Here is a 27,728-nt window from a genome sequence, read left to right on the forward strand (position 1 = left end):
TTCTCTCTAAAGCCGAACGTGCATCATTCACTGCGGTGGGCGGCTATGGTTTATATAGAAGAGCTGTGAAATTATACGAAACTAATATATAATGAATACACGAGCAGGTTGATGTTGGTGTGTTATTCGTGTGTAATTATTTATCCTACGGCGCTCTGCCCATCGCTTTTGTTTCCCGATAGCTATTATTTCCCCCTCTCTCTCTCTGTGATGTATTTCCTTTGGCCCGCGTCTATCCCATCGAAAGCGATACACACGTGTGCTCCCCACGGGCTCTTCATCGTAAGCCATGATCTATAAGGCCTCCCCCGAATCCGTCCACCTCACAGAAGAGAGATACTTCTGGTCTCGGTGGGCATTCACCTTTTTTTAATAAAAATAATAATCAAGGCTATCTCTACTCGTGTTATTGACGACGAAGGAATTACGACGATGTGTCGAGACGACCCATACATATCCCACATCGAGTCGTACCTCAAGCACTCGGCGCTTAGGCAATCACGGCACGTATGCAGGCACGCACACACACACACATGGTTGCAGCCTGTGCTTATAAGCAGCTTTCCTCTTAAGCTACTTAAGTGAAAAACTAAAACCATTAGTTTCCTATCCAAAAACAAGTTTTATTTTCACTGAAAGTGTTTTATGCAACAAGTCACGGAGTCCCTGCCAACTCTTGTCTGTGTTTATTTCACATTCTGATCCACACGAAGGCAAGATATATACCAGGACTATGCAATTTGTCTTATTTTTCTTCTTCCAATTGTGCTTTCAGGGCCGTGTCGTGTAAAGATGAAGGCATTTTTATCCGAAACTCTCCGAGCGAGCATCGTAATGTCAGTCAAGAAAGGCTCCAGAAGATGACACCACGGGACCACAACTACTTCTGAATGTCGCTTCAAATCGGTCTCTCGCCCGAGACATGACGGCATATTGCATGATTGTTCAACACATGACAGGCCAAAATGTTGCCGTCAGAGTTGAAATATACCTGAATAGGTGGGAAGGGGGGGGGCATTGTGAAGGGACTCGTGAGTAGGCAGCGAACCTCGTTTAAATGCCAAGTTACTGGAGCCCCGTTCATGACACGGCCATTATGGCATGGCCATTATGAACCGGGCTCCAGTCACATCACGGTCGTTGCCAATTGTACGGCGATTATGAACGAGTTGAGAGTGACGGGCACATACCCGCCTGAACCTAGAATCTCATAGGTGCCAGCTCAGTGTCTCTTGGCAAGGCGATGATTAACTCTGACCCAACTCATGGGTCTGTGCTCTTAAAGGTTGCCTGCTGTGAACGAAGTGTAGGTTTTGCTGCGTCTGAGGTCTAACAAAGTTCTGAAAGGAAAAGCAGCGATGATGAGCAGCAGCAACCAGGTCATAGAGGAGTCTCTCGTACAGGTTCAACTCCCGATGCTAACACATGGCAAACGTTTATTTCAAAATTATGTTTTCAGTTAGGCCATGTAATTATCTGACAGAGTGTGTTATTTTGAACCTCTACCACCCAATAAAGTCAAAACAAATGGAATTGCCACGTGTGCAAGTATGTAAGGCACCGATTATAATTAATAACAGTATTATGCCAGCTCACCGGTAGGTTGAAGAACAATTTGAACAATACAATTTTCCAATAAGAGAATCGTTCTTTGACTTACCGCTAAGCTGAACCGATCAAAGTTGGCACACTAAACTCTTGTAAACACGTGACAATATGTGGAATTCTGTGACGTCTGCCGGCCGAGTCGGCAGATGTCACAGGGATTCTTAGCTCAGGTAAATAAACTTTTGATTCTGAATGTTTGGCTATGCTGGGTGGTCGAGGGTCTTGGCAACACAAATTTTGCTCGGATCATCACGAGGCCTAAGCCACATTATAATTATGACCCATAATATTGGCTTGCGAGAAGCTACGTGTGAAGGTTCATTCATTTCAGCACCAAATAAACAGCACACAGTCGTGAACGCAACTCAAGCTGTAAGCACCAGCTGCAATGTAATGACAAGTCACAATGTACTGCAGGTAGATAGGCAGGTAAAGAATACACAAATGCCATCGCGCTGCGTATTAAATTGGCGTCAAAAGGGAATGTGAAAGGGCGGGAGGAAGCTGCTACGTCAGGGTGCACACACATGGTGCAAGTTTTCATGAAGCCTCGACTTTGTCAACCAATTCCAATTTTAAACATTAAGGAACTAGGTTGGCAGTTTCGTGTAAACAAAATAAAAAAAATTACACTTACGATCACTAACACTGCCTAATGTATTTGCTCGTATGCAGCGGTGCTCATGAAAAAGGTGGTTACGTTTCTAATTTCTGAGTTTGTGATATTGCTAAGTCCACGGAAGGTCTTGCTTTTTCCATTGTCCAGTTGGTACAGATGATTAGTTGCTCAAAATTTGATACTTGCGGTAGATGCATGACTTTTGCATCAACATTTCCGAGTCGCGCAGGTGTGACTTGGCGTGAGAGAGTATGGCCGCTTGCAAAGGGTGCTAATAAATCCACGGCAGAACAGGGTCAGCAACTTGCAAGTTTGGAATAGAACGGGGCACGGGCGTGTGCAGGGCGCAGATGGCCAGGTTGCACCATTTGAGTCGAGCCCAGAGGTCAGTGACCAAAGCGAAGACCTAAAGCCAGATGCTGGTGGTGATTAGACCGTAAGAGCAGCTCTTGGAGGCCAAGTGTCAAATTCACAACAGTCGTGGTCCGTGGCAAAAGGACGGATGTGATGGTGGCATCAATGGCATTAGCCGGTATGACTTAATATTTAGTTGCGATTCAATCAATCAACCTGACTCGATGATTAAGATCGGGCTCGAGTCAAATTCAGGTGCCCTTTTCCTACCTGGAATTTGCTTTGGATGTGGCCAGTGCAGATGTCGCATCAATACGTCGTCTCATTGAGATTCTGGGACCAACACAAGCGAGTCACGATATTGCCTGCCATGATTTCGCTAGGATATCCACGTCAGCTCACTCGAAAGCAGATCGCTATGTGCGTACGCCTCTTTAATCCTCTGGGCACGAATCCCCCGATACCAGAGCATTCACAGTAGGGACATAGCGAGGTTCAGGGTCTCTGAAGCAAAGGACCTTTTTTACACACAACAAACACGTGCCGGTTACAAGGTAATAGTGTGGCTTGGTACGCTGCCAAGTTACCGCACAGGTAGCTTCTTCCGATATTTAAAAAATAAAATACGACAAACGCAAAAAAAAATCAACTTTACAGTAAATGTACAGAGGTAGCCACGACACGGTGTTTTGTTTTTTTTAAGTAACAAAACCACTCTGTGGTTTAGGGTTTTCGCACTTCAGTTCGGATGGCACAGACGGACCCGACCGGGGTCCCCTACGCAAGAGCGGTCATCAAAACACACGGCAAATGAGCCAGCACCGGATCCAGAGATGGGGTGGGGTAGGGATTTCCTGAACCCCTAGAATGCACGCCATCCCTCCATAAAAATGGCTTAGTCCACAACTCATGTCCAGCATGTGCACGTAACCCACTGTGGGCGGTGCAGGTGGGCCATATGCATCTTTATGTAGGGGTGTTTTCATCATATTTTTTTGGTTCAGTGAACTCCATCCCTTGGATCCGTAGCTGAAAAACAGAGGCACACACCACCTTGTACAGCGGCTCTCCCAGACCCACGGCAAGGTCCCAGATTTACGGGGAAGGGGCTAAGATGATGGAATGAAATAAGGTACGATAAAAATATATAGTAGGCATGTAACAATCCTTCATTCCGATTATTAAAATTAATTTCTATGCTCTCGATTGCGCAAATTGAACCCTGCGTGGAAATATCGGTCGTTTACAATTCATGCAAAGTACACGCAAAATTATACATTTAACCTCATGGCTAATGAATGATGCGGAACAACCGAGAAACTGCAAACAACGAAAATTACAAACGACACGACGAGGACTCCATCGTTGAGTCGAATCGTGAACCCCGAATCATGACAATTCATAGAATCACAGGGGGGGTGAGAATTGTTGCATGCTGTAAAAAAAAAACAGATGACGTACGCCTCAAACGAAACGTTTAAAAATATAGCAACAAAAAAAATACATTATTGTCATGGATAGGCATTGAAGGAAAGTGTGAAAATGTGAAACCTGCCAGGAGTCTGCAAGGGCCGTTTGACCAAACAAAGCACTAACAAAGGAATACACGGCATATAAAAAGGACACAATAAAATATATAATGTAGTGTTTAACTCAATAAGCTACGTGGGTTTATAAATAAAAGATGCATACGCTTCGCGCACTTCACGATTTAATGGCACCATCGCTTACTAAGCGATGGGTCAGAATAATAAAGTTACTTCAACGCAGCGGGAGGGAAGGCTAAAAGATCAAACGAAAGAAAGTTTAAAACTCTTGCTCCACAGCTTGCCTCCAAGGCCCAGCTCACGTGTAACGACTTTCACGGTGCAAATTTTCGGCAAGACCGTCGCCGTGTCGCACCGTGCAATGGTGACGTGGATCGTCACGCTGGGCGTGCACTCAACGGCCAATCAGCAATGACTCTGCCGTTATATATCCAACACGACACGAAGCTACAAAGTGGGAAGTTTGCTCTGCGATTGAACGGCGCTTCTCGGAAGCTTATCAAGACACTTTGGCTGCCGGGTGTGGAGGATCCCGCGGATCCTTTTGTAGAAATCGCGACGCGTGACCAGGACGTTATCTGCGACTCCTCTGACTGCAGGAGAGGCAAGCGAGGACGTAGGTGCAGTTTGTAAGGACTACCGTCGTCCTCTTGGCAGCGGATTGGCGAGGAGGGGGTCCCATGTAAACTTTGTAACGCGCGTCAAAGCGACGCACCACACCAGGGCACGAAGCCAGGCACGAGTGGAAAGGCTTTCGCAAAAAAAGGCAAAGTACACTTATGGATAGCAATTTGGCTGACACGGCCAGCAATGAAATGACATTAACACAAGATAAGATGTCCACACACATTTTTTTGAAAATTACTGCGAAAACAAAGTGATCAAAATCACCATTCTCTCCGCCCCACGTCCCTCAAAAAGTTGCCGTCTCGGTCCCATTTGATTTTGCGCGTCAATTAAAATTTCCTTCCGTTTTTAGACATTTTCATACTTCAAACGCCAAGGTGAAAGTTCACGCAGACGAGCACCAGGTTTGCACGTTGCACCGTTCCTTCCGTTTCAGGTCTCCAAATGTCGCCGCTTGTCGCTCGGCTTGCCGAACCGCTTCTCCTCTACTCGTCCGTGAAAATACGGAGCGTGCGAGCGAGCTAATGGGCGAGCTAACGAGCGATCGGGCGGCGGCGGGGTGGCTATCAATGGGTGAGGAGCGGGGGGGGGGCAATCGCCCTGCGAGCCTGTAGGCGTGTCCTCCGGCGTGGCTGACGCGCGCCGTCATGACGGCTCCGGGTCGGCACTGCACCCGAGCGCCTCCAGCTCGCTGCTGATGCGCGACATTATGCGGTCGAACTCGTTGGGGTCCTGGAACGGCACGCCCTCCGTGCTGTCGTCCGCGCCGTTGCGCGGCAGCGCCGGGCCGCCGGCGGACGTGCGCTTGCAGCGCCCGAAGCTGTCGGTGATGATGCCGCGGCCGTCCTTGATGCTGATCGTCTCCAGGAAGCTCTCAAAGTGGTGGCTGTCCTTCTCTGGAATGAAGTCCCGCATGCCTGCGGGGATGGAGACGCGCAAGGAAGCGTGTGGCTTTAAACGTGATGTAGCCGCTTGCTTGTTTGGGTATATCGACGGTGCGTCAAGGGATGAAGATCCATATGGAACTTGCGCAGAACAGTGCAACCCTGCACGTTATAAAAGTAGTTCTTGGATGGATATCCAAGAACTACTTTTTTAGATCCCTCCAAGTGCCCTCTGGCACCTAAAGAAATGTTCATCGCATGACAGTCGAACCAACATTGTGAATTCTCAGAGCTGGAATTTAGCAAAATTTGGTGACCACGCTGAGATTCAACTCACCGCACTGGAGAACCCAGATGGTAATCATTGGAAGCTGCTGTATTTGAATCCAGCATTGTAGATGTGTCAGCTCGAGATCTCTGATTGTTGAGCCACCTGGCCACCTCGACGCAATACTTAATAACAAGAGGCTCAGATGTGTGGTTGACTCTGGGCAAAGGGCACTAGATCCTGTAATCGTTCTGACATCCTTGGATCGAATTTTAAGATTCAACAGCCCATGATTAAATCGGGTTCTCAGGTGTCGCGATTTGAACAACAAACAAAACAATGCACCCTTGCAAAAAATCATCATCAATGCAGTACAGCATATTCACCAAGCAATATAAATGTATATTAAATCGTGCACCGTGTGCACGAAAAGCTCCCAGTTCTTAATAATTATGCAAAACCACCTGCTCCTGAAGAACTGCATTGCCGTTATCCTGTCTAAAGTCAGCATCAATAAATGGAGCAAACACGCTTTCCCGGCCTGCACTAATGTTTGTATTACAATGGGTTTTTCCCGTCGTTTGTGGATTTGAACCACCGCGTGCCGCTGTCATCCGTACCCAGCAGCAGGAACTTGCGGCTCTCCCCGTAGAGCTGCCGCAGATTCTGGCAGAAGTCCTGGATGGAGGCGCCCGTGCGGTACGCGTGCAGCAGCTGCGCAAACTCCTGGATCTCCAGCGATGACAGCTTCGTCTGCAGCTGCACCGCCGCAGACGAAACGCGGGCGAGACATGCGAGCGTGCGCGTGAGCGGTTGCACCGGAGCGCGCTCGCGTGCACGCTTGGCAGCTCTCGAATGCTGTGCACCAGCGCTCGCTTGCTTACCAACATGCTTGCTCATTCACTCCCCGAATGCTGACGCGCTCGGTCACTCACGGACACACTGAAATACCCACAAATGCTCACAAACGCTCGCACTTACTTGCATACCAACAATTGCTTATGAACACATACGCTAATTTGATTACTTTCGTTCACTGCCTCTCGCTCACCCGCTCTCAATTACTTACTCAGGCTCACTCGTGCTCAATTCCCGACCGACAATCATTAATTTATGTTCACTTACTCGAGCGCGATCACTCAGTCAAACTCAATCGCTCTCTCGCGTGAGGACAACACAGACGCTGCACAGACACAAGACATCACACCACGTACACGTGTATACAACACCATCAGCCATACAATAGACACATTGATCACAAATACAACATGCACACATAACAACTCTAAATGTATCTTCAACCCAAACACACGCAGCAAAGCATCACCCAAACGCCAATTAAAAATGAAGGTAAAGATCAGGCCTTGAAATTTCTTGTATTTGTACCAAATGCCGCGGTGAGAGATTGAAAAGTCCAATGGGCTAACCATCACACCACGGTGGCATCCCAACCAATTGTGTACCAACTGGTTGACACTCACCGTGCTCATGTACTCCTGCAGCTGGTCCTTGCAGACGAGGCTGAGGTTGCTCTCGCTGAGCGTCTTGCTCTGGCTGCGCCGGTGCGTCTTGTCGGACGCCTGCGACGCATCGCAGCACGTGTCCTGCGAGAAGCTCGCCCTGCTCGCGCGGCAGAGAACAAAACGGCTCATCGCCCATGCCTCGCGTGCAATCTGATCAACTTAGAGGGGGCTGCCCTGGGGGGGAAAAAAAAAACCTGACAACCCACGTAATACATTCCATGGCAGCGGTCTTCACTAAGAGGGGCGCCACTTTCGCCGATAAGACATCAGCTTGAAGGCCACCACACATTTAAATCCACTGGGGTTTGACAGCACGATGGGGGGGGGGGGGCGTTTTCACATCTGTGTATTGTCGGGGACTACACGTCAGGGGCCGCACTAAAGGCCACCAGGAGGCCACCAGTGCGGCCTTGCGATCCATTTTACGGGATCCTCCTGCGTTTGCCGTCACAGGTCCATATCGGAATCGATCGACGTCACCGAGTTCTGTCGGCCGTTTTTTATTCTACCCTTTAGCCACCGCCGTAAGGGGCAGCAACAACGTGGGAAGCCGTTTGTGGGGCAGTTCCGCAGTCGCACTGTGGAGGTGACGCGTACGGAAGAATGGTGCCAAGAAGTTAGAATTCCAAATAAATCAACCATAGTTCAGGAAGCGTGATATTTTCTTTTCATAGCCAATGCTAACTTCACCTAAACATTCTACAATCGACCTTTTATTGTATCATCTCCCTACAGATGGCCACACAATGAACTTAATTATTCACTCACTGCATGCAATTAATCAGCCTACTCTGAACAAAAGCCTTCTTTTTAGACAATTATATTTTGTTGGTTAGCAGATTATTAAAGGACACCCCACAACACTACTCATTTGGGGGGGAGAGAGGGGTCAGAAAAAAGATGCAGGGATTGATCACTCTTCTGTCTTGTTTGCTTTGCCTCATTTGGTCCACTGGGCGAAACTAAACAGCATATTATTTGCATATGCATTGCATGAAATGTATAAAATCAATGGTCACACACACAATTTTCTGCAGACAGTGGCTTCCACTGCGAGGGGACATTAACTGTACGGGATGCCAACGCGGGCACCAACACTGACCAATTAAAACAAACAATCTGCTTTTGGCGAACATCGCTCTCCCTTCTTGACATCGACACCTGCGAAGGCAAGCAAGGAGCGAACGTTAAGTTCTGTCTGTGCTTCGAGGCGTTGAGCAAACTCACAGGGAGCTGTCAGGGTCAATGGCCGGCTTCACGTCCTTGCTGGAGTAGGCTGTAAAACACAAGAGGAGGGAACACGTGCGCACATCAGACAAACGACCGCAAGATCGCGCGGGGGGATGACGCGGGCAGGCGCCTTCCTTCACGAAGCCGCTGTGTGAATCCAGACAGAGGAGCTCGGAGGCACAACCGATTGCCGCGCGGCCGGTCATGCGCACCACATACAGATGGGGGAGATGCACGTTTGATTGGGCCAGATAGGGGTTACTACTGTAAGGAATGGCTCAACATTTAATCAGAATGAAGAATATTTATCCTAGAGGAATCTGAAGCTCTTTTTGAACGATGTCCAGTTGGGGCGGAAAATGTAATCATATGGCTGAACACGTTAAGATATAGTTACACGGCATGGCTAGGAATGACCGACATTGGCTATGCATAACTAAGCAAGTCAGCGCATGGCTCGGGGTGTCAAAGCATGACTGAGTGTGTCAGGGCAAGGCCTAGCGTGCCGAGGTATGGCCAAACGGGCGTGCACGTGTGCGTGCGTGTGCACCCCGGCGACCCGAGTTCGATTCCCGCTCATGCCCCAACACCAGTGACGATTATCTGAATCGGTCCTGGGCCTCCCCTTTAAATGAGTGCCTGGTGCGATGTGTAAACATTGCCACTCGGGAAACGAATGCGGTTGGGCGTGGTGCTGGCCACCCACCCACCCCCCTCGTGTGCCACGCCGGCCTTCATAGGTGCTCGCGAACAGCACTTGCCTTAACAGTATGTTGCAGGCTATACGGGGGATCTTTGTCTTTGTGCGTGTGCATGTGTTCTCACTGAAGGTGCTGCTGTGCAGGGACGAGTGCTTGGTTGGCGTGGAGGCGACGTCGCAGATGACACGCTCCAGGAAGTCGATGGTGGACTCGGTGTACACCACCTGGAACACCTGGCCGATGAGGGCGCACAGCTCCTCCGCCGCGTGCTGCCACACAAGAGACGAGTGGGTGTTAGAGCACGGCCCACCAAAGTAGGCATCACAGAGCTACATCCAAGATCCCTCCAAAGTGACGTTCGATGATTCCGTACATTGTCACGAAATCGGCGTCGCGATTCCATTCAGGAAACGGGAGTTGTTGGCCACGTTTGCGTTTTTTTTTTTCCCCCCAGCATAATTTGCGCAGTTTAGGTCGCTCCGTGAGGTTCACTGTGACGCCGGCACATCGCAAGGTACCGATGGAGCATGAGAATGGAGCGTGAGAATGGACGTTAACCGACAGAGCAACACGTGGCCGAACGGTCAACACGCTGCGTGCCCGCTGGGGCCGGAAAGGCCGGGGGGGGGCGATGCGCGACGTGGCGCTGCCATACACTAAAAACAGACTGCGACGGAATCACCGATCATGCAGATATTAGTCAATCAAAAAAAAAAGGAAGCGTGTCACACGACGCTATGCTGACCAATGGGATTACTCGATCCACGGATCGATTGGCAACGACTCGACACGGAAGATTAAACCCGCAAATTACGATCGCTTTAAGAGCTGGCTACCGGATCGACTGAGCATAATCGATGCAATTAATCTCGAGGCACGATCCACAAAACCACATATGGGCAAAGACACGCCCCTTCGGGCAACACCACGCCTACTTTCTTCCGCATATGGGCAGATCTCAGATCGTGGATTTCGTCGCGTGCCCGATTTTGTTGCATTGCAGAGCCGTCACCTTGCTGTCGACGGCCATCACCACCAGGTTGCAATTGTGCTCGGAGGGGGGGCAGCCGGTGGCGTCGAGCTGGGAGGAGGAGCGCGAGCGCTGCGTCCTCAGCGACATCTGGTCCATGGCCTCGCCAGCGCCGTGGCCTACGTTCAAACAAAGACAGAGTTAAAGGTTCCCACTTAAAAAGCCTTGCGGTGGCGAGATGTTATCTTCCTCGCCTGGTGTGCAGAAGGTCGTGGGTTCGATCCCGGCTCCGACGCCTGTATATTTGGAGTTTGCGGTGTGTCTCTATCTCCACATTTAGAAACATGCATTTAGATGATTTCGCTGATATAAATTTCCACATGATAAGCCACGTCGTTGACCTATCATTTGTGGCCCAGGTCGCTTCTGAAAAATAGCTAATAGCTCAGTGGGCTTTACCTGGTGAATACGTACCACTTGTGGTGTGTGTGACAGTTCACATACCTAAGACAAATGCAAACATCCCCCCCATATAGCCTTCATAGACTTTTGGGGCAAGTGCCATTAGCGAGCACCGATACATACAGGCACACGCTCATACACACGCAGGTAATAATAAAGATCCCCGTGCTATTAGCACCTATTAAAGTCGGCATGGCACACGAGGAGGTGGTTTAGTTAACACCACACACGGGCAATTGTGTCTCCCCAGTGCTGTTTTTTTATACACCGCATCAAGTACTCATTTGAGGATGAGGTGACCGAGGGGGAGCCTCAGGACCAGATAAGATAATGCTTGCCACTGATGTCAGCCGTGGCCCGGTGGCGGGGGGGGGGGTCTTTGGCAGGAGGGGACCCCTAAGAATGAAGGTTGCAGGGCTATGTGCTGGACAGCAGAGAGCAGTGCAAGCAAATCAATTGTTTTACCATACTTGTATGCTCTCCTCCCTCACCAACTTACACCAATCCTGTGTTATAAAATAGGGTCAAACAACCCCCACGACTCACATGGCATGTGTACGGGCTCTCATCCAGCAGTGAACTGAAAAAAGGGGCTATACGCGTACACGTACAAATCCGAAATGTATTGCATTACCTTACATCCGTTTTGGGTCACGACACCGTTTGCATGCGATTTTATGAACACCGTCGTCGCCCGTAAGCATCGACTCCCAGCCCTCCCGTGCGCCCCCCCCCCACCCCCCTTGCGTTCCTTCCCTCCCCCCACCACATGCCCCCTCCCCCCCGCCACCGCACGCCCCCCACCTGTCTTGATGACGATGAGGTGCTGCGCGTCGTCGCACACGTAGGAGAGGGCGGCGATGTCGTGGATGTGGATGCGCGCGAGCAGCTCGTCCGAGTCGCGCCCGCTCAGCCGCAGGTTGTACGCCGAGAGGCTGAGCACTGCGTCGTGCTCGGGGCCCGGCTGGTGCGGGAGGCTGTGCACGCGCTGCACCGCACACGTCACGTCAGCGCGCGTTGCTCGTCGTCGCGTCACCGCCGCGGCGTGGCGCGCAAAAAACGTGACGCCGCGTAGCCATATTTTCTGCTGCCGTTATAGCGCGCTTTGGCGTGGTGTGGCATGAAGTGGCACTGTGCTGTGTGGTACAGCACGGTGCGGTACTGTGCAGTGCGGTGTGGCAAGTTGCTGTGTTGTGTCGTATGTCATCTTTTGTGCGGTGCGCTGTGGTGTACCCGTGCCGCGTCCAGAAGCTTGAGGATCTCTGTGCGGCTGGAGGGGTCCAGGCACCCGGACACACCCGATAGGGAGCCCAGGAACTGAGGGACACAGAGGAGGGACCAGGCAATCGTAAGCTAAAAAAACACGATCAGTGCCAGATTTGCCACCTGCCACTGCAGTATTTGGCCTCACTTCACGTGTAGGCGAATGATCATGTATACATAGTTTGTTGTCCCTGCCCCGCACCTCCAATTAGCGCAGTTCGCTACGAGTCACACTATCTCCCTAGGCAGCAACGGGGCAAACAGCCAAGGCGATGAGTTTCGACCACGTGATCAAGAGGCAGGAACTGGCGCCGGCGTGCGGCGTCGTTAATTACCCAGGGATTTGGAGCTCAGCTTCACACAGGGGAAGTGGAACCTCCCCCCACCTCGGCAGGAGCCCATGCCTGCTGGCCAATCTCAATTATCCCAATTATCACGTCTCTCTCTCTCTCTCTGTGCCCTCTGGTGCGCGGACCGTAGTGCGGAAAAAGCTTCCAGTGCCACTTCTGCTACCATGTTGTCACAGTCAAGGAGAATAGACAGGCCATAAAGAGGACAGACACACAGACAGACCCACAGATAAGACACGGATAACCACAGACAGTCACAGACTGACCGACATCGCCGATACTGAACCTAGCCCCGCACTATGTGGGTCGTCGGGGTGAACGAGGGGAGAATAGACACGGGAGCGTAGAAGCGCAGCACAACAATGGATATTGCTGCAGCCGCCCTCTCCTGCCCACAGCCTAGTAATACAGCGTGCCAGCCTTTGACAACCTGCCGTGCAAGGTGGTCGCACCCATCCTAGCACTGCCGATGCTCGACCCCGCCGAGCTTGCGACGCTTGACGAGATGGGGCGCATTCCGGGATGATCGGGCCAAAGGCCCATACAGTTCATATTCTCTGGATTATAAGGGACACTCCTTTCCCTTGCATTTTAGATAAAACGTTGGGGGTGTGTCTTGTAATCCGGTAGGTGTTTGCATTATGACCAGATTTGAATAACTCTATTGACCAAGGTTCGGAGTATACATCTTACTTTCCGGTGCTTATTATAACCCAGAGAATATGGCGTCATCCGAATAACTTTTTAATAATACGACTGGAATGTTATCAACCTGTGCAACTTCCTTCTCTGTGAAAAAGGAAATCCATACGTACAAAATACATAAATCCAAATGTATATGTTTCTATTTTCAATGACACTTCTAATTAACAGGACAGAACCAGGACGCACGGGATCAACGCGGTAGGAACGACGGCACGACGGGCGACGCGGACCCACCTTGGCCTCCTTCTCCACGTAGTCGTTGAGGAGCAGCTCGGGGTTGACAGTGTACGCGGGCGGGGCGAGCGCGACCGTGTGCAGCGGCCGTCGCTCCGCCAGCCGCTCCTGGGACTTCTTGTCCTTCTTGGCGGCGGAGCGCTTGAACGGGGAGAAAATCCCTGGCTGTCACGGCACAGACAGGCGGGGGTGGTGGGGGTGGGGAGAGGGTGAGCGACGTGCTCGATTTCAACAATCCACTCTGCCACCGGCGGTAATGTTCACCGCAGGGTGGCAAAACCGACATTTTTTATTCCACACAGATGGAATTTAGCCAAACTAAAGCGCAGGACCAAGTTGAATGTAACGGGTTTTTGTGTGTGTGTGTGGGGAGTCATTGGTGACCTAGGCCGAGACCTTCCACTCGCTACACTTAAGAACCAGGTTTCAATCACAGGCGGCAGCTTTGCATTCAAACCCCCAGATCTCAGCAGTCCCAGCTAAAAAGGTCAAAGTAACGGGCAAATCCGTTACTTTGACCTGTGACAACTGCCGTTCTCAAACACCCCAAAATCGTATTAACAGCTGTGAGCCATTGATGGAGACAACACGGCGAGGGCAAGCGACGACGTGAACAACCACCAACGAACTGCCACTGCAGCACTCACTTTGTGGGACACCACGGAGGGGCAAGGAAGGCCTGCGATTGATCCTTAACCGGGACTTTCGGCTCTCAAGCCACGCGATGACGAGGCGCGCATTCGAACCACTTGCTTCGTGAGGCCAGAGCAGATATCTCGCTCGCCGGCAAGCGCCCGGGGGGTCACGACACCTTTGCGGCGCCGCGTTCTTTATAAGGTCAGCAATAGTGAATGACGCGATGACCTTTTCACGTGAGAAGATTGTCTCACGCGCATCACCGTTTTGAGCCACCCGCATTTTGCCCCCGAAGATGGTAACACACTTTCTGCCCTGGTTCATGGCCTGACTGCACCAACAGGCCAGCCACACAAAGTATTTTCAGTGGTCCCTCGGTTCACGTTTTTAATCTGTTCCACGAAAACTACTGTTAACGGAAATAACTGTGAATCGACTACACTTGTAAGTTGAAAAGTAAGTAAAAATCACTGAGTCTGCAAGAGAGCTGTTTCCACTGCCAAAACAGAAAATATAATATAAGCAAAGCCAGTTGAGGTCTAATTGCTCATAAATGGGCATCGCTGATTGGCTGAGGCATGGCTCAGCCCCATCTATGAGCGCTCAGATTGGCCAAAATCGGCCCACCATCCATCCGCAGTCGGCAAGAATGCGTACCACTCTAGGCGGTCAACAGTTGCCATCCTATGGAACATTTTAGCCTCGTCAAAGTAATGTGGAATTTTCACAGCCGGCTGATGGCCATCAACAACAGAAATTAACTCAGCCTCTCTCCCTCTCTCTCGTTTGAGCAGAGATGCATTGACTTGTAACGGAAGAATTCAATTTATTCAAACGACGACCAAGGGTGAGCTCACCACAATGCAGTACTAATTTTATTGACCGCAGCAGCGGAGATGATGGGGCGTGCCTTCTGCGAGTCGAGCTCTCTAACCGCAGTGGCTACCCGGCCGGATATCATCGAATATAGCAGCAGATACTCCGTTTAAATGGGCCCAGTATGGCTTTCATCCAAGACGAGCATTTTTAAACGCATCAATATTTCATTGTCAAGAGACCCTAATGCGCTCTCACACGGTGTACAGGCGAAATCATACGGCACGTTGGATTGTAATTGCGGATTCTCGCGGCCATCGAGCCCCCCGTGAGCAACCCAGGCTCTGCTCGTGCCCGGGTTGCTCGGGGGGGGGGGGGGGGGGGGCTCGTGACGCGTCAGAGACACTGGGTCAGTGTCGTTGAGAACGTCAGTTCGGAACCGGGTTCCGGTTGCCCGTGATTAACCGGGGCTTTCGCACGCAGCGAGATGATGGGTCTCGGGCCTGGTCACTGATGATTTGTGAATTTAAAAAAAACATATCCCTTCAAATTTTGTCCTTTACTTGGTTTAAATGACAACTATTTTTTCTTTTTTAGCAGGTAAGGCCCACTTGAGCTCGAAAGCTCTTGTTAAAGAGGGACCTGGCCACAAAGTATAGCTCAACGAAGTGGCTAATCACGTGGAAATGGAATTTTTTTTTATTTAAAATGTATTGTGTTCCAGCTCTGAGAATGAAAGCACTTATGTTTGTCTTGTGACAAATACTATTTACAGATGATATCCAGGTACAACCCCTAGCGTATAGACGAGAGGCTATTAAAGGGGATTTAAAATTAATTATCAGGACACTCTTCGGAGCTGTTGATAAGCTCAAGGTGATGCACGGTAACACGGCCCAACGGTGGCGCGTTTGAACGCACCTCCAAGAGGTTCTCGGTTCGAATCCACCAGGTCGACCCGGTGAGTATTGCAGCTGTATTCGCAGCATCCGCTTGACAGTGGTCATTAAAGACCCCGTGTCATCCTTCGAAGACGAGTTGGCCATTGCGTGCCGGCGTTATGTTCCAAATATGCCAAGTTTGAAAAGTGCCTCTGACTTAATTGAAAACATAGCAATCGTCGCTCCCTACTCTGCAATAACTTTGCAGGACCATGCTGAAAGAGTCGTGAGACTCCGTAAGTGTTTCCTGAGTAAACAAGGATAATGTTACATGCTCGTCGTGTTGATAACAGTTATATGAATATATCCACATTGTACTATTACACAACAGAAGCAAAACTGGCAGGAAACAATTGTCATCAACATAAACACCTGCAGAGACCCCAAAAGAAGACAAGACGCAATCCCACGCACCCAAACAAACCCCCCCAAAAAATCCCCCACATAGCCACAAATAGGCTGCTGAGCAAGAGCCGTTAGCGAGCACCTACTACGGTCGACATGGCGCACGAGGGTTTGGCGTAGCCAACACCACGCCCAGCCGCCTTGATCTCCCAGCACTGATGTTTATGCACAGCATCAAGCACTCATTTAATGTTGCGTCAATCTATCGAGAGGCCCAGTTCAGATAACACTCTCCACTGCTGGTAGCTAGCCATGGCCAGGAATCGAACTCAGGCCACCGTGCTCGTAGCGCAATGCACTAAACACTCCACCGCTACTCTCCCACACCAACAGCTGTCGAGTTCCTAAGCGCGATAAACGCAAATGACAGTTGCTGCATGCAAATGTGCCTCCCCTGTAGATCTCCGGGGATGGTACCGGAGATACGTCTAAAAACACGTGCACACACAAATCCCAAGAACCTCGCTACTACACAAATAACCCAATGTTTGTGTCCGCACGGCAATGGGGGTCGCACATTCTCAACAGCGTGTTCTAATCCGAGCGTTTACATCCCAGTTGTACCCTGAATGTGCTATCAGTGCCATGTAATGTGACGAAGTGCACACGAGTCCATCGCCCCATGTTGTAGCATGGCCCATGGAAGTAGATATTACCGAATTCCTTCTGAAATCACTTTAACTGACCTTCTTTAGCCATCGTCTAGCAGATGTACTTTCCTAAATGCCCCACTACAGAGAAAGCTTTAGGCAGTCAAACATATATTTTTATTTTTTGGAGAAGAAATTGCCCAATTAAATGAATGCTTCAGATGACAGTTGCGTATCATCACCAATACATGAATCAGAATCTGTAATTTTTTATTCCATGAATTGCCACAATTGAACATCAACATTCAGTTGGAAGGCTCAATTCCGTTCTGAACACTGTTGTGAATGTAGCAGCTACTTGTGGCTGCAGGGGCCAAGTGAACCCATTACGTACAAAATAAATGAATGGAAAAACATCAATCCTTACACACGCGAGTTGATGCCTGCATCACGAGCTGATGGATCGATATCGAAAAATAAATCAATTCACCTTGAAGACCCTCGAAAAATTAATAATCCTTTGCGAAACTTACCTTTCTCTGCGGCATGCCACTCCTAAACCCACTCAGATCGTACATATCCACACGGCTTCGCAAAACCTCCCTTCCGCGGAACAAAAAAATCTAAACGAAAAGAAAAACGTGCAAAAATCTTGGGGCGGCGTCGATGCCAGATCCGGGAGGAGGCTGCCGTGACCCCTCACTCCCTGCCCGAGTTATTGCGCCGCAAACGACGGGAAGGATCGGAGCTACATGTCGCACGCCGCGGCTGCAACCAGGATAACTGAGATTGGGCGGCCCGCTGAACGGGAGAAGCCGACTTGAGCGGGCCGAGAGAGCACGCGAGCGAGCAAGTGTGCACGCGAGCTAGCGCAGCACTGGGTTTCCTGCGAGGGGGGGGGTGGGGGGGAGAACAAACAGCGGCAGCAGCCCCGGGGGCTACGGACGAGTGCTCCACCCAGGCTGGGCCAGGAAACGGGCTGGGGAAAATGGTACCGCATCCTGCTTCACAGCAGCGCCAAGTGCCGAGCAGGAGGTGCCTATATTTACTTATTTATTTCTGCAACATTTTTTATTTTGGAGTAAGGGGAGAAATTTTTACCGGCAACCCCCCCCCCCACGCCCCCCACCCTACCACCAAAATCACATCGTAACAGAAACAAGAATTAAATACAAACACCAAAAAAACTATCTGCACCGGTTGATTTTGTTCAATTCAATACATCAACAATGCAATTGAGACGAGTGCGAGTTCACAGTTCTGTGCAATCTCAAGAGGTCGATTCCACCCAGCAGCAAGGCCACGGAACCGCCTCATTCTTAAAATGCCTCCGCTCACTCCGCTATTCTCGTCTCACCGCATGGCCCACAATCGCTCTCCGCAGGGACGTATTTAGTGTCTGGGCAGGAGATCAAAAATGTGTTTCCCATGCACCTAAACGCAAGTGAGGTCACGCAGTCACCTGCCACACAAGAGTGTATGTCAAATTCTCGACGCAAACAGGCCAGCGTGAAGGACAATGCCGGGCGGCGCTAGGAGGGTCGCGGGCAAAACCCGGGGTGGATGTTTTCAACGTCTTCCTCCCCGAGACAATCCCTCGCGTTGCTCTGTGTCAGCAGCATTAGCGCAGGATTGGCAAATGGCTCGCCAGGGCGCCTTCCGAAAACAATCAAAGTGTTCCTTTTACAGCAAACACCCACACGCCCCTCCATCACCGCCACCACCGCCGCCGTCGCCGTCTCTGTGGGCGGTTGCCGAGCCGCGAGAGTCCGGTGCAAATTGGCACTGCGCACTCATTCATTAGTAACGGTTATTAAAAGAAGAGACCAATCATCCTCGTCAAAGGCCTGCCGAGATAAGAGGCCAACAAAATCTGCAAGCGGGGGTCTTTAAATGTCATTATTGTTTTTATGTAAACAGAGAGGGTTTTTTTTGTTAATACCGTAATGATAGTGAGCAGCACAATTACTTTTTACGGAGGTTTGTTAACCGATGTTAAAAGTGCAAATGCCTGGGTGAAAAAAATGAAGGTGGCGTTTTCTATTTGCGATGAAAGATTCTGTGATTTCTCGACAGGGTGATGTGTGTAGTATTGGGGAGTCGTGTGCAAAATGTAAGGCATTGCTGTAAATGGATTACAACAGGTAATCCCATATCATTATTCTGTTGTCAATAGGCACGTAAACCCTTGTGTTTCCAAGAACTTTCACAATCCTGGGAAGCGGCTCGATTCACCATATTTTTTTTTTCTCAGTGGTGAATGCAGCACCTCTAGTGCCTGCAAGGGCCACGTGAACCATCACGCACAACACATACGAACGCATAACAAGTGAAAATGAGCGAGATGGTGAACATGCAAACGAGCAAAGGAGGCGATTAAGCGAGCGAGCAATTCGGTGAGCAACCAAGCTGATGTGCTCGTAAGCTAGCCAGCAAGCAAGCGAGTAAGCGATTGTGTAAACAAACAAGCTGTAACAAGCTGTACAAAGCAAGCAGGCAAACGAGTTATCCAGTAAGCAAGTGATTGATACTCTTTGTTTTTTTCGGTAAAGTCACGTAGGTGAAAACAAACTCAAATAAAACTAACTTAAATCACGACGTTTCGGAAGCAACGCAAGCATCCGTCATTAGGTGTGACCGCTCCAGCAAAATTACTGTAGCGTATGATGCCTGCGTTGCTTCCGAAACGTTGTGATTTGATTTTGTTGTTATATTTTATTTTGTTTTCACCTACGTGACTTTTCCAAAAAAACCCAAAGAGTATGGATCCTTGCAGTCACGAAAACTTCAAATCTAGAAGCAAGTGATCGAGCGAGCAAGCGATTGTGTAAACAAACAAGCTATAAAAAGCAAGCAGGCAAACGAGTTACCCAGTAAGCAAGTGATTGAGCGAGCGAGCGAACCAGTAAGCTAACGAGCAAGACCGGCTCCTTTGGCCAGCCATCAGCCGCCTTCCTGGGAGTGACCTAAGCAGACGCTCGGTAAAGAGGCAAAGGTTAGTTTCTCGTTTACAGCAAAATTATGAGGATGAGGCACAGGCCACACTCGTCGCCACCTTTTCCCGTTTGGAAGAACGATTTTGTTTGCACCACGACACTCCTCACCGCGGTGTTCACCAATTATTTTTTCCTCCCACAGATGCGTTTCTGCGTGCCAAAAAAACGCCGTGTACTGCTTGGGAGCACGAAAAGCAATGCTGCAGCGTATCCAGTGCCATACAGATTATCTCACCAGCAAATGTCACCTTGCCCCGCGCGGTAAGCCTGCGATGAAAGTACTACGGCGTTCCGTCAGGAGGCTGCGATCCCACCAGTGATGGGGAGAAATGAATTACAACTGTTGTGTGACTGCAATCAGATTAAGAACCCCCGGTAGCATTCATCATGCATTCTCAATCCGTTTTGGCGTATAAGCAAACGAAAAGAATGACGTTTAAAATTTTAACATTTTACGGCTTATTCCGATTTAATAATTTCAATTATTCCACTACAAACCAATATGATGCACCTTGGGTGAATGCAAAGACAGCAGCGTCCAATTAATACAGATCAGGATGCAGAGCCTCCAGTCATAGCAGAGTGATTTTATTTGTAATGTCAAATTAACCTCGTGTTCATTTGATTAATCATAACATTAACACAAACCAGCATGTAACAATTCACTCCCAACTCCCATTGCAATCTGGACGACGTGTTACGATTTTGGCCGATTAAACTCAAGGACCTACAGTATTTATTTAACACTGCGGTGAAAGTAGCATCCGTCCGTGGCAGGAGAGGTCAGGAGACATTGTTAGGGACAGGCTATTGTTAGGCTTCACGGCACTGTGTCGCGCCCTGCCCCTCCGCGCACCCAGTGATCCAACCCGCACCGAATCCCATCCCTCGCCCTCCTCGCTCCCCAACCTTCCCCACCAACCCCCACCTCACCTCCCCCTTCCCACGCCGCACGTCTCGTTTCCGCACCGTGGGGCGTGGGCGTGCGTTCCCACGGCGGCTCCACCCCGACCGGGGCCCCGCCAGCCGCGACCCCATGTCAACGCTACACAATGAAGGGCCCCACGTAGGCCACGGACATCAACCAGATAGAAGCGGGAGATCAAACGAACCAAAAAAAATTTAATGAAAAAAAATACGCAGCATGACAACTGCATTCCAATTGGAATTACGCTTCTTCTAGCTGTGTTCGCAATCGCGGGTTGAGATCCAAAAATCTCTCAACCACTCGAATGCCACATCATTGAGTTCAAAACAGCCAATTCGGTCGTCCACCCTCTTGGCCGCCACCGTAAGCGGCAGTGCTCGACATTGATGACAGCTGTTTGTTGTTCACGTGCAACAGGAATTGTGCGCGTACCAAAAAAATGGGACTCAAGGCAGCTCGGACAGCCTTAGATTTGCTACGCTTGAAAATATATCCAAGCTATGCCGGATTACCTTGGACCAGGCTTAGTAGAGTGGTATCTGGCTATAAGTTCACTCAAGAGAGAGGAAGATGAAACACAATGATTACAGAACATGCACAAGTTAGAAATACAGTAAGTCGGAGGCATCACACTGACTGCTATGAAAAGTAAATGGGTGGCTTGGGCAGGAGACGTCGTTAGAAGAAATAATGGCCACTCGTCGAGACTAACGCGCGAGTGGCAGCCAAACAAGGGAACACGCGCAAGAGGATGTGCATGACATGGTAGGATGAAAGCAACTGCCCTTGTGCAGGTGCTACGAGATGGATTGTTGTATTGCGAGACCGCGAGAGATGCGATGGCTTGGGGCAGCCTTCATCCAACAGTGAATAGATGATGATGATGCTGCTGCTCATACACACACCCATGCTTGCGCACACACACTTAAAAATATAAATACGCACCTACATTGTACGCTCACGCATACGCTCGTTCTTATACAGATAGTACAAAGACAAAGATCCCCTGTATAGTCTTAACAGACTGTAGGGGCAAGTGCTGTTAGTGAGCACCTATAAAGGCTGGCACGGCACACGAGGGGGTGGGTGGCCAACACCACGCTCGGCCGCCTTTGTCTCCCTAGTGGTGATGTTTACACATCGCACCAGGTACTCATTTGAGGCTGAGTCGACAAAAAATCGTAATTGGTGTTGGCCATAAACAGGAATCGACCCCGGGTCGCCAGGTTCGTAGCGCAGCGCGCGAACCGCTACACGACTGCTCCTCATCGGTGCTAATTATGTGTACACACACGCATACACAGGCTCACGTCCACGCATACACTCTGGCTTTCACAAACACACAAACACGCACACATGAGTGTACAAAAAGACACGCGCCCATGTCCACAACAACGCTCATACCAGCGTATGCACACTCACACACACTGAAAACATCCATGTGCACACAGACGAATGCGGATATAGACACACACAGATGCATACACGCGCAATCTCTCACACGAACACACTGCTGAACAATTTTGCCACAAAATGAGCACCTGCTCACCCATTTACCTTAAAGTGGTGGCCCTGCTAGTGTAGATGCATGCGGTAGGACCAGCACCACACGCTGAGAAAATTAGGCCTCCTCTGTGCTAAAATCCACTCGGTACGGCTCGGGTAGCACTCTGACAAGCACAATATATTCCTAAAACGGCATTATCATAATCATCATCACCATCATCATCCTGCCATTCCACTCAAATGACGGTGCTGTCCTCGCGGTTTTCTGGCACCGCCTGATTGCGCGACAGTACTGTGACTAATTCTAGATTTGAAGTTTTCGTGACTGCAAGGATCCATACTCTTTGGTTTTTTCGGTAAAGTCACGTAGGTTAAAAAAGAAAACAAATAAATTAAATCACGACGTTGTGTTGCCTCCGAAACCTCGTGATTTAATTTATTCGTTTGCTTTTTTAACCTACGTGACTTTACCGAAAAAACCAAAGAGTATAGTCCTGTGACTGCTGGGGCTCGGATGCAAGACGAGTCCATCTACTGTTTGATTTTGTTTGATGTGTTAATGCCAATTATATTACAATTGCACTTCCATTGGCATACGTTCATCAGATGATGCAATTTTCATTGAGAACACCAGCAGTGAGCGGTGTATCAGAAAACGATCCCGGAAGATGACATTGTAAAACTACAATACTTGTGGAAATTCACTCACCCAGCGCTTCGATGAACCGCCGTAATGCAGGATCGCAATGCGATTCAAGATTTGTTTTGATGGCAACAGGGGTGAAGCGAACCCATTACATACAGCGTATTTACGAATCGAAATATATTCTTACACATGAGATTCGATGGTCACCGAGCTTAAGACTCGAGGCGATCCGATCTAATTACCAATCTAATTATGAAGTCACTTAAAATAGTCTCTATCCACACGAGGAATCATATTTTCTATTCCCGGCAAAAGTGTGAGTTCATCACATTTCAATCAAAATTAATTATTTCAGCTCTAATATCTGGAATGTGCCAAATTAAATAAAGATGCATATGAAATCAAATGGGTGTTTAAAAAAAAAAAGTGATTGTTTACTGAGCAGAGACCATTAACTCGCTATAATGGAGAACGGCATTTAATCATGGGTGGCTGAAACCCAGATTCGAACCCAAAATCTCAGCAGTGCGAGGTCCAGTGCTAGAACGTGTCCATGATGAGCCGCCTGGCATTCGCAGTTGTGGGGATTTTCGTTTTGTTTTTTTCCCCCCCGAGCAAGGCTCTGGCGTTAAGCTTCGGCAGCGATGCCTCCATGCGGAAAAATAAATAGCACACAGAATGGGTTCATGACCCATCTGTGTGGACCTTTGAATGTTATCCTGCCGTATGGATTTGTTTTCTCCGGGTACTAAGGTTTCCTCTCAGGTGAAAAATAATCCCATAAAAAAATGTCAGCCAAAACATCCCAAGGCAGCACCCTCTCTTCAGGTTCGGTGATGAAATGGCACATCGTGAAAAGAAACACATGACTTGGTGTGGTTAAAGTTTTTAGCGTCATGAGTTGGAGACTGAACAGATGTACAGCTTTAAAGCATTTTGCGATCGAGTAAGATACAAAATTAAGGGTCTGCTTTGCCATGCGTGTAGAAGCACGTTAAACTTTCAGCTCTCATGCTGCCTTCTCACAGAACAAAATAAATAGCAGACTGCTTTGGCCAGGTGGCTCAGAGCAGCAGAGCGGTTGGGGGTTGAATCAGCCCCATCCCACCAGGATTGATTAAAGGAATACCAATTTGTGGTGAAGTAAAGAGTGGTTGTCCTACGGATGGACCTGCCCCCCAACAAAAGTAATGTAGAATTCCCACCACTGGCTAAGGGTTGTAAACAGGAGGTGAATACCGCCTTTTACCTTGGGTAATGGTCCCTCTTCAGAGCCATTACATAAAACGTTAACCTGCTATACCGTATGCTTCTGCTCAAAGACCGCATTAACGTTGACTTGTACTTGCGTGTGTGTGTTTGTGTATTTTATCTGACATTGGGCACTGCCCTTTGGTGAAGCAATCGTTCATTCTCGTCACGTCGGGGTGTTTTTTTTCTTTCGCCATTCACCGTCCGCGCAATACGACCCGAACGTTAAAAACAACACCGAGATGATCGTGCAAAAACGCAAAAAGAAAAATCCCTGAATGTAAAAAGCATCCTCTTCCCACTCATACATAATCTAAGCACCACCACCACCAGCCCCTCACCCCCCCCACCCACCAGCCGGCGGCCCACGCCCACTGCTGCTGCCGTTCACAGCCTCGCCCTGTCCTTTCCTTCCCGTACAGCCTCTACCCCCCCCATCCCACCGCTCATTCACAATCACCCGGCCCCGTCTCACCCAACGCCGCCAAAGGTCCCACCGGCACTGACCGCTGAGGGTTTAAGAAGACGTTTTTTTTTAAAAAGCACACAGAGAGGCGCTTGACCTCCCCACGATCTTGAGAGGCCAACGGGGGACCTCGGTCAGAGTTTTAAAATTTTGAGACAGCGACCACCCCGTTTGGGTAAACAAACATAAAAAAACGTATAGGCGGAAAACAATTAGTTGAAAATCAATTATCACGCCGTGTTGCTGCGCACTGGATTGCGCGTCTAAGAATCGACTCGCCGTTCCGAGGCAAGACGAAACAAGCGAGGCAGGATAAACGAGGCGGACAACACAAACGAGACAGACGATACAGCCACTGGAGATTGCGAAGAGAGATTTTAAAGAATGCATATTATTTCTACATTTACCACAAGGGGAAACCAATGAATGAATCGATTCGCAAATTGAATGACTACGAATCGTAACGTTTAATCGTAGTGGGTAAGTCACTACATGCCTAGAAAACAAAGTGTTCCAATATCCAAAAACCCAAAATTCAAACACCAAAGTATCTCCCTGCTAAAGTTAACGCTCCGATTTAATGGCGGTCCTAATCCAGTGGGGGACATTTCACATTCCTATGAAAGGATCCAATATCACCATAATGAAACACTGTTCATCTCAACTGTTCTCACAAAGTTGTACCTATTTTCCCGACCTCAAAGGTGATGATTATGATGATGCTGATAGGCAGAGTTGACCCCAAACGCGGGATTTGAACTCACAAACTTCCTCTTGTGAGTGGAGCGAGCTCACCACAGCGCCACCTATAGTCTACGGAGAGCCACGATGTGGTGCAACACTCACTGAGAATTTCAAATAGAAGTCTCTTTGTTACGATTTGAAATGCTGCTTGGACGCTAAGACCATCATCACACAACTAGGTTCGACAAAATGTCCCACTTTGTGGATATTTGTTGTTTTTATGGACACTTTCCCCCCCCCCCAACTGTTGTGCATGCAATTACTCTGCTGCCATCACCATTCGCAAACACCGATTTACAAATGTAATCTAATTTTGAATTATTTTGCGCAGCAGCACCCGTCAACGGGGTAGAGGAAGAGCAAGTGAAGGTTAGTTTAAGTTGCCTCATCGAATTGTCACAGCCTCTGTGCTGCGGCAATCCATTTCATTCCTGCACACGAGCCGATGTCATTTTCTCACCATCTTTGCAGTAACAATTCACCCAAGGTGGGTTAACCCCTCCTCTGGCTGCCACTTCGTCAATGGGAGGTCATCTTACCGGCTATCATCTTTTCGAAGTGACGTGTTCATTACTGTACTGCGCTGGACCGAATTGTTGAACTTGACTTTGGGCCCAAAATTTCGAATTGGCCACACACCCTGCTCATGTGACAGTCCGGGCTTTTACGCGTAAACAAACCCTGATAGAAAACATTGGTCCAGAAGAACCGTTAGGACATACATGTAAAATGTTTCTATGATAAAATAATCTCTCCTGAATACTGATAACACACTCTTACACGTTCTTAACGAGACGTGACGCCGTTAAGGTTTTAATTACTTTGCTTACTCACTTACAAAAAGTATTTTTGATATTTAAATATTATGCACGCTAAATTTGTACATAAAACTTTCGTGACTGCAGGAATTAATATTATTTGGTTCTTTCGCTAAAGTCACGTAGATAGAAAAATAATAATAAAAATAAAGTTTAAAAACCCCTAATGTAGACTGTAGCCTGGTTCTTAATCGGAGTGAGTGTACTGGCAATCTCTGTGGACTGTAGCCTGGTTATTAAGCTGGGTGAGTATACTGGCAGTCTATAATGTAGACTATAACAATGGTTATTAAGCTGGGTGAGTGTACTGGCAGTCTATAATGTAGACTGTAGCCTGGTTATTAAGCTGGGTGAGTGTACTGGCAGTCTATAATGTAGACTGTAGACTGCAAGTACACTCACCGTTGTAAATTACTGATGGACGAGGGCTCCCCCACCTCGCATTGCGTGGATCGTGGGAGCCACCATGCACGTTGGCAAAATAGATCAACTGTAGTACTGCACAACAATCAACTTTCTTGCACTGCCCTCTGCTGCCCCACAGCGTAACCCCTCAAAGTCGCCTCGTCTACCGTCACGTTCATTTACAGTTTTTGTTTACTGCAAGCTATTACTGCTGGTTCAACCTGCGTTACTAATTTAACTTTACCGATTCGAGTCTATTGTTGTTTAGAGAGTTCACTTTTTGTCACGGAACTTTCCCTTTCGTGCACCGGCCCCGTCCCCAGACGTCAACGACGTGGCCGCAAAGCTCATCACTCATCGCGATGCTCTCGACACACGGATTCGTTTCCAAGTCGATTGTACCTCAATTACTTCTTGATTGTTGCAAAACCCGCATTGCGAGTTTGCTCCCTCGCGACCAGCGCGCCTGTGTTTGTATCGTCGTAATGTCGCGTCGTGTGGTGCTCTCTCGCGACCCCACGACTGTACGTCGTGCTGCTGCTGCTGCTTGTGATGATTTACTTCTCTGGTTTAACTGCTGCCACTGCTGCTGCTACTGCTGCTGCTACCGTCACCCACCGACCTTTCTCTTCCTCGGCTCCTCCTCATGATCCATGTCCTCAGTATCGCGCCGCTCCTCCGCCTCGCTCCTCACGTCCCGACTCCCCACGCGCCGTCGCGCTCATTATAACTCACGACGAATTCGCCCTGCTATTGCTGCTACTCTCGTTTACACCCCCACACCCCGGGTAGAGTGGTTGTTGTTGTTGTTGCTGCTGTTGCTGTTGTTGTTTACGGTGGAGGCGCTCACTTCTCTCTCCCCTTTCAAAAAGAGCCGGCCGCCATGTTGGGCGTGTCGTTCCCACAATCCCCGCTGCCGCCGGAAGCAGCTGATTACTACTTCCGGCGGCAGCTTCCGGCGGGGTGACGTCACAGTCGCGCCGCCGCCACCGCCGCCTCTGGTCTTGCACTTACCCGGGTGTCACATGACGCGTGCGTGTGGTGGGAGTGGGGGGGAAGCCACGTGGGTTTTTAAAAAATATTCTTGGTTCTTTCGGTAAAGTCACGTAGAAGGGAAAGGATAAAATAATGATGAAACATAATAAAAAAACGTGGGTTCTGTTGAACCGGGCTAGAACTCAAAGGAGGCGGGGGGCAGGGACAGGTTAGAGTCTTAATTTGCAAGAAGTGACCTG

At 49.2% G+C, this 27,728-nt stretch overlaps 1 protein-coding gene across 1 annotated transcript; it reads right to left on the reverse strand.

Annotated features, from left to right (window-relative positions):
* Positions 1 to 27,400, reverse strand: LOC144932496 (cerebral cavernous malformations 2 protein-like). The gene is made up of 10 exons (XM_078856640.1): positions 27,116 to 27,400; positions 13,346 to 13,510; positions 12,027 to 12,110; positions 11,598 to 11,781; positions 10,374 to 10,510; positions 9,486 to 9,630; positions 8,658 to 8,706; positions 7,389 to 7,527; positions 6,528 to 6,666; positions 1 to 5,672 (listed from the first exon to the last, which is right to left on the reverse strand). Exons 1-10 carry the CDS (start codon positions 27,146 to 27,148, stop codon positions 5,401 to 5,403), a joined length of 1,347 nt encoding a protein of 448 aa, XP_078712766.1. The 5' UTR covers positions 27,149 to 27,400; the 3' UTR covers positions 1 to 5,400.
* Between the last annotated feature and the right edge of the window lie 328 nt (positions 27,401 to 27,728).

The sequence above is a fragment of the Lampetra fluviatilis genome, chromosome 5 (assembly GCF_964198595.1).
Source record: "Lampetra fluviatilis chromosome 5, kcLamFluv1.1, whole genome shotgun sequence".
Classification (NCBI taxonomy): domain Eukaryota; kingdom Metazoa; phylum Chordata; class Hyperoartia; order Petromyzontiformes; family Petromyzontidae; genus Lampetra; species Lampetra fluviatilis.